The sequence below is a fragment of the Sinohyriopsis cumingii genome, chromosome 15 (assembly GCF_028554795.1).
Source record: "Sinohyriopsis cumingii isolate HCF-2022 chromosome 15, ASM2855479v2, whole genome shotgun sequence".
Classification (NCBI taxonomy): Eukaryota; Metazoa; Mollusca; class Bivalvia; order Unionida; family Unionidae; genus Sinohyriopsis; species Sinohyriopsis cumingii.
Window position 1 is genome coordinate 145,098,352 of NC_142975.1, and position 13,715 is coordinate 145,112,066.

The 13,715-nt window shown below is 30.9% G+C and overlaps 1 protein-coding gene across 3 annotated transcripts in view; it reads right to left on the reverse strand.

Moving 5' to 3' along the window:
- LOC149782989 (targeting protein for Xklp2 homolog) overlaps positions 1 to 8,774 on the reverse strand; it is a 71,630-nt gene extending 62,856 nt beyond the window's left edge. For all 3 annotated transcript variants that reach the window (XM_089934551.1, XM_089934550.1, XM_089934549.1), the window contains exons 1-2: positions 8,588 to 8,774; positions 606 to 773 (exon numbers count right to left, since the gene is read on the reverse strand). In XM_089934551.1, the coding sequence (XP_089790677.1) occupies positions 606 to 773; positions 8,588 to 8,684 (265 nt within the window). In that variant the 5' untranslated portion in view covers positions 8,685 to 8,774. The remainder of the gene's footprint in view (positions 1 to 605; positions 774 to 8,587) is intronic.
- Positions 8,775 to 13,715: the final 4,941 nt, after the last annotated feature.

Below are 13,715 nucleotides of genomic sequence, written 5' to 3' on the forward strand. Positions count from 1 at the left end.
CAGAATAGATCTGATATTCACTCAGAACATGCACTGTATCCCATGCGATAATGTCAGTTATTTAGTGGTTATGTGTTTTGTGAACATTCACATGATTTTTTTTTTTACATTCACACAATAGTAAGGTAATTCTCCTTCCCTATTCAAGGCAAAATAATCACATACATACCCAAAAAATGAATTTAAAAAAAGCCTGGTCATAATGTTATCAATATTTACTGAGCTAAGTAATAAAATATTTTTCCCTCAAGTGAATTATCGATATTATTTTGATGTGAAAATCCACAAATTCAATGGCTAGCATTAAAATAAAAGTTAGTCTTTATATATGTAAATCTATCAAGCAAGTTAATGTTGCTTGATTAATTCCATCTTGAACCATGGAAAACCTGGTTGTAAAGAGGAATGAGGATAGCAAAAATATTCTACACAAAAAGTTTAGCTATTACATAAAGAAACCTGATGAAAAAAGGTACTGTTAAAGAGACCTAAAAAAGAAAGAACTTAAAAGGCTCCTAATTTACTGTAACTTAAGACTATATTACTGTAAATAAAACTGACCCAAAATTCATTGACTGGGTAAATATTAAACATGTGGTGTCTACCTATTATTTTCGGTGTATGTCTGGCCATGGCTCGTGTAATCCTCTGGCTCTCATTCTGGAGAGTCGTCACAAGAGATTCTGATGGACCAGCCTCCACATCCATGGGTTCATGTTCAGTTGTTGTGCTATCAGAATAATTGATCGGTATTCCATTTTCATGGTCGAAGTCTGAAAGAAAAAGTTAAATTAATGACATCTGCAAGCCATTTACTTTATTGGTCAAACTTGAAAATCTGTAAGTAAAATCCAACAGAAACTTGAAAATGCTCCTTTCAGCAGAATATGACAAACAGTTGAACATATGTATATTTAATTTATACTGTGTACTTGATTTTTGTCTATGATTGAGGGTTGTGGATAGTTTATGAATACCTGTCTTTTGTCACAATTGCAAGTTGTAACCAAGGTGTTTATTACAATTTGAGTTCAAGCAGGACTTTCCTTATCAGCTGCTAGCTGGGTGATTTACATGGATACTTTTACTTTACACCCTGGCTACTTTTTGTTAAAAAAACACTAAATATTATTTGCCAACATTTATATCTTTGGGTATCATCAGCTCTTCATTCTTAATACCAAAGGTGCAGAATTTACTCAAAATCAACCATAGACAAGTATATTAAAAAGTGTACATGTCCATATAAAAGACCCAATTGTCAGTATATTCATGAGTAAAAGGAATAATGGAAGACAGGACAATTAAAATGTTTCCCTTTATTAAGCTGCAATATTGAAATGCATGCAGTCTGGATCTGTGACACATAAAATATACTGGATATTTCAACTTGTCTAATTTTTCTGAAACAGGTAGACCTAGGCTACAGACATGAGAAAACATTAGTCTATGAAAACCTTTAAGTAATTTGTTGGGTTTTCTCTTTAAGTGTGTTATCAATTAAAATAAGGGGAAAATTAACTCTAAAAAAACAGTCACGAACACATTAGGTCATATTTAATGAGAACACTGATAAGAAGCCATGGCCCAATTCCCTTTGCTGACCTTAGTGTCCCCAAATTTATAATAGACATTCTGCAGAGAGTGGCTCCGACTGGCTTGTATATGGTTGTGATTCTGGCTATGTGCCTTTACATGAGATGCCTTATTCCAGGACCTTTGTTTAACCAACATGTCTTGTGCTGTGTACTTCTTTGGTGTCTTGTGATAACCTGTCCTGCAAACAATTAATTGGTTTTGTCTGCAGCTGAGGTGTATCTCTTAGATATATTACATGATGTGATTGTTTGATCTTTGTTGGCCTTCAGCCAAGGAAACTCATGCAGCCAAGAATCTTTAAAATCCCATTTTTTTTTTCTTTTTTCTTTATTGTATTCCTTGTCATAGGAAAGTTTAGTTTTAGCCCATTTTTTTTTAGTTTTCATTTAACTTTTCATCATACTGCTGTAGCTCTATATATAAAAAATACTTCAACTGTTTGTATGCATAGAAGCCATAGCTGGTTTCATCCTACTCTAGGTAAATATACAACACATGCATGTACAACCCATGTGTATGGTACTTAATGGTAAGTATGAATGGCACTTACGTAAGTACCAGTGGTGTTTCAGCTCAAGGGGAAATGTAGGCTTCAAGCCTAATGTGAAAGAATTTTGAAAGTGGCGTATTTTTTACTCAATGGCTTAAGTTGCTGGCAACAAATTTGCATAAATTACATTTTTTATTTTTCATTGATATAAGCGACTTGGGCCACTTAATGCCTGTTTTCACTATCTGCAGCAGTTAGTGGATCATGTTGGAAGATTATGAATAGCACATTCGAACATAACTGCAAGCTGTCAGTCGGTTTTGTGATCAGTAGGAAATAAGGAATGAATGGGGGATATACTCTACTGTTGAACAGGTCAGCAAAAAAGATCTGGTGTCAGTTGTACATGTTAATTTATGTTTATTGCAAACTGTGAGTGTGAGATGCACTTGGGACTGCTTAATGTTTTAGGGATTATTTACTTAGATAACACATTTCTGTGGTATGAACTTAACTGAGCAACACAGAATGCAGCTACAAGGATGCCAGTCATCAACTGTAAAGGGCCCCAGTCATTTATATCAATAAAAAATTAAAAATTTACTTTATAAAACAAGTCTGTATCAAGCACAAAGAATATGGCTAATCTAGCTCTGAAAAACAAAGATTTACATCCAGGTGCATCTAAGGCAGCTACCAGATTACTTGTTGCACCTATTTCTACTGCAGCCTGTGAGAGTGGGTTCAGTTGCAAAAATCTGATCCAAATAAACTTACAAAATTCTATGGGTATATCTACTCTGAAAAATGGGCTCAGTGTTAAGAATTTTGATTTCAGGAAGGCATTTAAAAATGGTCTGGGAAAAATATGACACAGATATTGATGAAGTGTCAGTGACATTGTTCATAAAGACTAAGCAGTATTTTGTATTATCAGTTATAAAGAAACTTTCTCATTCATCTTTCTTTTCATATGATATACAATTTAACTTCACATGTATATAACGGCATTGTTATTTTTATAAATAATTATTCTTGTGCTTTGAAAAAGGATATATAAACATGAGAATAAAACAGTTTTTACATGCTGTTATTACTTTTCAAACAGCTCCAGTGGCCTAGTGTTTAGAGTATCCTCCTTGGATGCAGGTCGCGTGGGTTTGAACTCTGGCCATGTTATACCAAAACTTATAAAAATGGTACTAACAGCTGCCTCGCTAGGCACTCAGCATTAAGAGGTTAGTGTTAGAACTGGTCAGCCTGGTGTCAGATACATTATCTGACATTATCAGTCACACTGACTGGGTGAGAAATTATGCTACACGTCTGTGGCATGATGCCCCAGTGCAAGATATAACTATAAAATGTCACACTGCAGACATCGTAGCAATTTAGCTTTAACATTGTTAAAGCTACATTAAAATCAAAATCACACACACACAATTTTGTGTAGAGTGTAGCTGCTGCCTAAAATTGTAAATATTCTTTTATTATGAATTAAAAATCTCAATAAACAAATTGGGTCAAGGAAAAAATAAAGCAGACCCCTCCCACGCCTCTCCCAGCTCCACCACCTCAAATCTTCGAGACTGCAGCCAAAACCATACATCCATTCACAAGTACTGGTCAAAATTCAGCATGTCTCAGGCTGAATCAGTAAGTAAATCACATAGTTTTGTAGCCATTATCCTTGTAAGAAATGCTAGGTATACACTTTCCATAGAGTTCTGTATAAAGTACTGTGTACACCTTTAAACATTAAAATTTAGATCCAAATGGTAAATTTTGTGATATAATAGTCATAATTTGTTTGCAAATAAACATATTCTAGGACACTAGTGTAAAACAGTATGACAGTTAATTTAAGTCCTTTTACTACCCATCATCCATATTTCAAATATATCATAGCAATATCAAACCTTGAATTTTCCTATGGTATTTCTAATCAGTTCATCCTTGATTGACCAGCATGGAAAAACTATCCGAACTTGTGTTTATGATGTGAGGTGTGAACATTCTGCACTAAAATTGTTGTAAGGTTAGATTCAGACTCGCAGTTACAAATGACAGGTGATATCTAGAGGAATTGTTAGGCCTTTGAAATTTTCATGGTTATTTTAGGCAAAATGAGGTAATTTTTTTATTATTTTGTAGAAAAGAAAACCAATTCATGGCATTTATTGTGAATATCAATCTATTCTGAATACTGACATTATAAAGAACAAACAATCGATCTGTACTATATCACTTTACTTAAAAAATAAAATAATCATAAACATTTCATGAGAGCTCAGTGCCAGTTCCTTCTCTTGCACTCAGATTTCACAATTTAATACTATTTCATGAACTGTATGATACTGCGCAAATTTGATCAGAATTATTAAGTATTAAGAAAAATTAATATCCAAAGTTTAATGCTGCAACATATTCAATTTACACTATAGAAATGTAGATTTACTTAATAATAAATCAGTGGAAAACATGTACAGTATGAAAAAGTATATGAGGCATTGTTTTTAAGAATTTTGTCCATGTGATTGACCTCTTTTACAAAATTGTGTTAGTATTCAATTCGTTATTTTTCTGTTTGTTTATTTTTTGTCATTACTGTATTTCATGTTATTTTTCATACACAAAAAAAATAATCATTAATTTCAGTGTATGAAAAATTATATGTAAAATAAATAATTATTATTTGGTGGTACTGACCGTGTATGAAAAAATAAATGGATCATACCTGAACAAGCTCTACGGAACAACCACGTGGATATGCAGTGTTATTTACATGGTAATTAAACATGCTTAGCGCTTAGGGTTATTCCAGCTGAAACAAGATTGAGTGCAAGAATCAACAGAAGAGGTAAAATCAGCAAGGATACCAGTAGGGAAATGTGGCTCTCTTTAGGGAAATGAAAATCTGTCAATGTGCTATTGAAGCCATTGTCCATACAGCAGATGTTATAAGGACAAGCGATCATACGCATTACTTAATTGAGGGTTTTGAACAGACTCTTGTGACATATTTTCAGCTTCATTTGCATGATTAAACTTGATGGAATTTTTTATATATATATATATATATATATATATATATATATATATTTGCAGTATGATTTCGGGGGGAGGGTGTTACCCCCTTGACTTCTGCTGCATGTGCCAATGCTTATGCATCAATCATTGTATTTTCTCACCAACAATTAATTATTAATTTGTGTAAAAACAAATGACAATAAATCATTCTCTATCTTTTTTGCAAACATAAATCTTAGTAGAAATTTTATGTCTGATAATTTAATGGATTGTTTCGAAAAATACAAAGTGATATGTATGAAAAATTATGATACATTTAACTAATTATTATTCTGAATACTGGATTGTGTAAGAAAAATTAAAGGGTGCAAAAAAATACATGAAATACGGTAATTTTAAAGAAATGAAAATTCAGCCAAACCATCTTATCATAATAATTGTTGTTTACTAAATTGTATATTGTAATCATGCACTATTTTAAGAGTAAGAAATAATTTCAACTTGCATGTGTGTCACGGAATTGTATAAATCCTTTTATTTATTAAATACATGTACTAAGGTTTTGTTTTTTGTGTACAATGATACCTGAGAGTGATTTATGTATATTGTACAATATTTCAAAATAGTGAGTTCGATTCATCCTATGCAGCACAAGCGAAGTGCTTTCAATGGGGGAAAAACCGAATGCTTCCAGCGCAGCAATGTATGGCTTCATCTGTGTATAAATGCCTCATATTACAGAAGGTCTTGTCAGTGAGCAGTCTACTTTAAGGACTTGCACATCTTCAGCTGTAGAGGTATGTGAAAAATTATTAATTTCTTGTGTATAAGTTATAACTATTGTACTACCACATTTATTTTTGTACATTTGCTATGTAGCTTCGGTTTACGTAGTATAATGCAAATATTTTCTATTCTTGTTTATAACTTAACAAGGGATTTATATTAGCAATATAAAGCTGCAATTTTCAGAAACACTTAGTACTGTAGGAGTCTTCTTGGTCACTGTTAGATTTACTTCTGAACCTGTTTGTTGGTGTGTAATTATTGTGCCAACAATGTAATCTGTATAACTTACCATATACAACATCATTACGTTTAATCGTATATGCCAGTGTCATGCATAGTACACAGTGTTAGATGCATTTTCAGTTGACCCAAGTGATCACCTCTAGAGCTGACCAGAGCGATCAGTTATCAGAGTGATTGGAGTTGACCATAGCAGCTGTGAAGCTGAACCATTGTAGCCATAGAGCTGAATAGTGTTGCTGTCAAGTAGAAGGTGATCGGGCATTGCTGACCAAGATTGGTGGGCACTGACTGCTTGATTGACCAACCTGGAATCCTGATGTCTTGATTGGCCAGTGTGACTGGTAGCCAAGTGTACTGGGGGCAGAGTGTAACTCTATACCTGTAATCTTTTAGTCGTGGGCTAATTTTTGGGGCTTGTAAAACCCAGTGTGTTTTTGGGACTGTAAAGATAACTTGTATATCTGTCCCTTTTTGCTTACATAATTTCACTATTTGAGTGAATATATTTTACTATATGAGTAAAATACTACATTTCTTTACCATTTCGTTGAGCCTGTAATGTGTTAAACCCTTTATTTGTATTTTCATTATTAAGTCCGTGCCTTTTATGTTAATTTATCCAATATTTGGATCATATACACGCACATATTAATTATAATTAATTGCTCATTCAAGTCGTTCGTTAGTAAACATTGTATCTGTATCACCATCAAAAGTGTTCTGTTGTAAATCCAAAATCCCACCCGGCTATCTTGTTACAATCTGTTCACAAAACATTTCTATATTACCATATGTAAGAAAAATGCAAATTTAGCTTGAAATAACCATTACAAAAAGTGATCCAAGACCAACATTAAAATAGTGGATGGTGCAAGCATTTGAATGCATGCTGTAAATTCATTTGAAATATCATAAAGATGAGTTCAATTTTGGATTCTGCACACACAAATTATGCATAAAACATTCAATTTTAAGAGCAACATATAATTTTCACACATGTATGACTTGAGAATATAGCATTTCATACAAACATGTTGGGGGGTAGTACTACAATGTAAGCCCTCGACCTTGATATTTATCTTCTGGGTGTCAAGGTCTTACTGCCTAAATAACAGTGCTGTGTAGCATGTTTTAATGTAAACTAACATTGTAACAAAAGGCAAATCTTCAGGAATATCTCACACTTGGCAGCCCATAACGAAGCTTTTCTACAAATTAAAGTCATGTTTTAGTCAGGCTTTACTTACTCCGATGTCTTTTCTCTAATAAATTTGCACACAAGAAAATGGACCTGTATTCAAGTTCCATTAGCCTACATGTCAGTAGCTTGGAAAGCGAAGAAAGCCAGAAATGCCTAAATCTGGTTAAGTTGAAATATATTTCTTTAACGAAATTAATAAAAATATATAAATAGTAAAGAAAGCGTTTCAACAGCTTCGTTTCATTCAAAATTCTTATCCTTTTAACCAATTTCGGTATTGCCGTCTTCCATCACATTCTAGCCAACTGAAATGTAGGCCAACAAAACTTGAAAACATGTCCATTTGCTTGTGTGGGAATTTGAATTTATTAGGAAAAAGACATCAGAGTAGGTAATGTTTGACTAAAACATAACTTTAATTTGTAGAAAAGTGACAATATGGGCTGCCATGTGTGTGATATTCCTGAAAATTTGAATCATTGTTCCAATGTTATCAACATTGCAAAAGTCTACACAGTGACATTATTTGGACAGTAAGATCTCGATGCCCAAAACATAAATATCAGAGTCAATGACTTACATTGCAGAACTGGGGGGGAGTGGGGGGGAAGAGCACTTGATAAAAAGGCAGAGAATGGCTTCCAAAGTACCTGGAACATAGAAAAAGTCTATTTATTCGTATAGCTGAATGTTCACCCAACATTTCTATATAAACTTTTGGCAGAAATATGCAACAATCGCTTGAAATAACATGAGGTCAAGATTTTGCAAAAGGTGACCAAGACCAATCTTAAAAAATGGTGGACGGTACATTTGTTTGAATGCCTCCTGTGAATTTATCTGAAAAGATATAATGAAGATGAGTTCATTTTTAGATCCTGCACACTATAGTTCTGCAGAAAACGTTTCATTTTTATTAATTCTGAAATTCAGAAAAATTCGTCTTTGTAGTCTGTTGCTACTTCAGTAGTATTACTTACTGGTTTGAACATTTTTATCGAGTTATCTTTCAAATAAAAAAAATAATTGGTTCACCCTAACTATAGAAAAATGCTAGCTGGCAAGTATCAATTTCGAGCCCTGCTTAAAGCCTCGGTCAGATATATTCAGATGACGCTGTGATATATCATATAGATCTATGGGCAAGCTCATCGTAAAATTATACACCCTCTGCAGTCATGAACCTGAATTGCAAAATCAACAGGCGATTGCGTAGACCCACTGGCGGTTCTTACCAAAGTAGGTATCGGCCCCATCGTCGTCAGCATATATATTATCCCTCGAAAAATCAACGTATTGGGGGCAATTAAATTCCCAGTTTGGATCAGCCATTATTGTTGTAACAAGTATTGCTTCTCTACACGCTATTTAAAACATACACAAATTCCTTCATTAGGCCTAAAATTTGAGTTGCCCGCAAAATGAAAATTGGACCAATCAAATTACGAGAGGAGTTGTAGACTGGTGTTCTCATTTTCTCAGACAAAAGCCCAGTTCAGGCTTGCGGAAATCCGAGACTATCCTAAAATGAGTACGGATAAGCTGAAATAATAATATTTAGAAATAATAATTAAAAACATCCAACTAAAGTCTGCTTTAATTCTTTATCTTATTTTAAACAGTTTAAAATATCATGAAACAATGCTATTTAATCCTGAATTATATTCTTGATTAAGGGAGGGAAAGCATAAAATGTCAACTACAGTGAAATCTCAGTTGTTATGTTCAAATATAAAACCACACACACTAAGATATCTGCATGTATTATTGTTGAACATATATATCGGATCTCTCTTAATTTTTGCAAAGCCTATCAGACAACAGTACCAATAATGTGTATTTAAGGACAATATGCCTATGAAACAGGAAAATAACAAATACTGGAATATATAAACTTTGTTTTTAGTGGGAGGTGAATAAAACACATTAAACACCAACTCTTTGACTGTATCTGCCAACTTGTAACAATTGTAAGCAACACCTCTTCTTCCTGATAATGCAGCACATTTTTTAGCTCTCAATGTGTTTTATTTATATATTGCGATTTCATTACAATAAATTAGCAAAGTTTTGAAAACTATATTTTTAAATACAATCTTTTTCAGATTTAAAGCAAATATAGCTGTTATATTTTTCCCAAAAATGGCATATTTTCAATTTCCTTAATAACTATACTTTTAAGATTTTTTCAACATTAAAAACAAGCATTTCAAATTTTTACAAAATTAAAAGAAACAAAACAATTTTTTCAAATTATAAAAAACTATATATTAAAAAATATAGAACCTGATGTTATTGATTTTTATTAAACAGATATTAATTCACTACTAATACATTGTATTTTGTTCAGTGGAAGTTATATCAATGGAACAAAATCTGAAGTTATTTTCAGTTTTACTTCAAAATACATGCTCACCCCCAACAAGATTTTGATTTAGTCTAATTCAGCATCAGAAAAAGATCACATAAAAATAATATGTACAAAAAGTATCTGGTTACCATAAGACTTGGAAAAGAGCAGCAACATAGATAAGACAAAATTTAAGCTAACTGAAACAAATTCAATGAATTATGAAAGCAAAAACTTTGGGTTATGATGTAGATATAAAGTATTCAAAAGCACAACTAAAAAAACAATGATACATGTATATAATTCTATTGATTCATTTTTAAATGGTGCAGCTGGTAATCTCTGCTGTCTTTGTTTGAAACAAATGCTTAGTGGGTAAGGTTTAATGCATCAAGTACAAGAAGTCTTTGTGTTAAGGGTGAGGTTTTTTTGCACCAGGGACAAAAAAGTAAATTTCCTGACTAGTAAAAAATTCAAATTGAAAAAGAAATCATTTACAAAAAAATTGTAATGTAATACATTTTAGAGGCTGTTTTAGCAAGGATACCCTCCCATAATAAAATAAAGCTTAAAAAAATTATTATTAATCTTGAAGATTCTTTTCTTATGATGATGGCTGCACTGGGTCACTGTTTATAAATACCTTAAGACTTATGACATTGAATATTGTAATTCTTTTGGTTTTCCTCCACCTGACAGTTTTAAAAAAATATGTTATAGTTATTAAACATTTATTCATTTATAACTAATCACCAATGCAACATGCTAATAGTTTCATGTGTAATTATTATTATTATGTGTATTATATAATAAACAAATCCCATGGGAATCCCACAAATAGATACATCAAAAAAATATTTTTTAAACTTACAAAGTGAACATTTTAGAGGCATTTGCAGCATTGTGAAAAATAATACTAAATGTCCAATCTCAAATCTAAAACTATATGTTTTGAATGGATTCCAATAGTCTTAAATGTCCTGATGTAGTAGAATGATGCAATCCAAAATGTCTTTGAATGAATTATCAATAGTTCCAAAATGGTGTTTTAAATAAAAGTCAATGAGCACTTAGTAATTGAAAAGAATAATTTAAATAAATAACTTATCTCAAATTATACTAAAAACAGCTGCAAATGATTAACACAGACTAATCTTAAAACAGAAATATAAATATATGTTTACCAAGTCCAATCAAATTGTAAATAAGCCTGTTCCTATAATATTCTTTAAAAAAAAGCCATGTAAACATCCTGTTCACATTATATCTTTACAATCATGGGCAAAAGTTAAGCACAACATTTTATTTAAAAAAGGTAACAATGCTAGTAGATATTTCACCAAGAACCAAGTACTTTTAATGAGCAACAATATGAAAATGATATAACATAATGATATAGTAAACAAACTTATATTGTCTAATGAAATTGGTCTTGGTAAAACAGAAAACATAAAAAATTTTTTTATATCTTTATATACATAACAAGCATGTGTATAAAATAGATAATAATAATAAAATTAAACCTTTGGAATAGATTGTTTGTAAATCTGATGCAGGAATAAAAGATAAAATTAATAATATTTTTAGGTCAGATAAATATCATATAAAGACAATAACATGCATTTAAATAAACCAGATTTTACCAATAATGTTGACAAAATGAAAAATGTTATTCTTAAAAAGTAGGATGAGAAATTATTAACACAAAATTGCTGTTTGATATGATAACAATATAGAATACACACATAATTTAAAATTTCAAATATGCAATTTTGTGTCAGTGTCACTGCACAACAAAAACTGTATATTCCCATAGGCAGACCCAGTACAATTGCTGCTCGTACCATTGTTTAACTAAGGAAGACAATATCAAATATACTGCAGAACAAATGAAGAGTTTTATAACAAAGTAAAAAAACCAGTGCATATGTCTTATTTAAATCCATCTGTCAGTCAGACAAAAAGAAAATAATTTTGCTCAAGTGATGTTTATATTAAAATATATATTGTCATTAGAATTTATACCATTAAAACTTATACATTAGATTTTATAGACATAAAAATACATTCAGTTTTATGTATTTAGATGTAAGGACAAAATATGATAATTCCCCCTCCCCACAAAAAAGATTAATATCAATATACTTTTTCAGATATTGATACACACACACACACACACACACACACACACACACACACACATATATATATATATATATATATATATATATATATATATATATATATATATATATATATATATATATATATATATATATATATATATATATATATATATATATATATATATATATATATATATATATATATATATATATATATATATATATATTGTAAAGATTGGATATAAAGTATGAAATATTGTTTTACAGAAAACTTCAAATTTAATTAAATCAAATTGGTCAATGCTGAATATAAAACAAATTTTTTATATTGTTATCATTTTTGGGAATATTTAACAAAAATGTTTGGTATAATAGCAAACTGGATTAGATAAAAATATTATCTAAAATATTTCAGCATTATCATGAAGAATATTACTATCAATGCAATAAATGCCAATTTATTTCTATGATGTAGGAACAAATATATACATATTGTACATAGTATTAAAAAAAAAATGTTGCATTAAATCAGCAGAAAACTGTTAATTAGATCAGAGCCAAATAATATCTAAGCCCTAAGCCAACAATCTTTTCACCTAAAACTGATATTTTGTTTGCATATTGTTTAATAGAGAAAAGAAAATTAATCTACTTATTAATGAATTATTATCTGATATCAGATCAATTACACATTATTAGCATTTAATACATTAAAAAACATAAATCCAACTTCGTGTCATAGAATTGCAACCAACAGTTTACCAGCAAGATTAACTAAAAATGATAGTATAAAAGGAAAACAACTATTTGACATCAGATAAAAACTAGGCAGATATAAAATAAAAGAAGGTTCATATTTTTTAAAATAACAAGATTACAAAAAACAACTTAATAATTCACCCAGTATAAAACTAAGTGATACAGTCCATAAGATTATTATGAATGAGATAGAAACCAAATATAATGCTTTGATAGCAATAAAGTTTTAGCTTTGGTAGCTACAAAAGTAGTGTGTTCAACAATGTTTGCCAATACTTCATATGTGAATTTATACTTTCCATGTGTAAAATACATGGAGTCTTTATTTACTGTATTTAATTATTTTTTTATGTTTCTCTTTCATCTGTTCATTTACTATATTAAAATACCAGATTCAATTCAATTTGTTTACTTTCTTGGCATATGTGGTATATTGTTTTTCATTTCTTCATTTCTTTTCTTCTCTGTTGCTTTTGTAATATTTTGCAAATTTCTCATTTTCCTTCAAAATGTGCAACAGTGTTATGGAGCTACAATGTTGTCTTCTGAATATGATTGTACCATTTTTGTCAGTAGGTTAATTTCAGTTGTTCTATATGAATTAAATATTAAAAATCTGTATGTATGCACACACTAGAAAAGGTGTTTACTTAATTCATATAAATATTCTTCCTATATCAACCACTTTTTTGCTTAATTTTTGGTAATTCATTGAGATCGAACATTTGATGGACAAATTAAATTGGTCATGGCAAGTATTGTATAGAGACAAAGGGTATTATGCATCCTTAGCAATATAGTTCTAGAACTTTCAACACAGCACAAAGACTGGTCAACATAGCAAATAGCATTTATTATATTGGATGGATCATCAAGACTATCGTGTAGGGTGGGATGCTGTCGGAGCTTGTAAATAGGAACCTAATGGGATTGCCTTTATTAGACTCAAAGTAATGCATGAACTGGAAATGACTAATCCGACCAAAATCTATTGTAGATAGCATACAGGTAATACACCAAACACATAAACCTCGAACTAACACTCTTTTCGGCCAGTTTCGCTGTTTTCGATCAAGTGATTTTATTGTTTGTTTGTGTGTATATATATTGAACCAATTTGAGGCACCA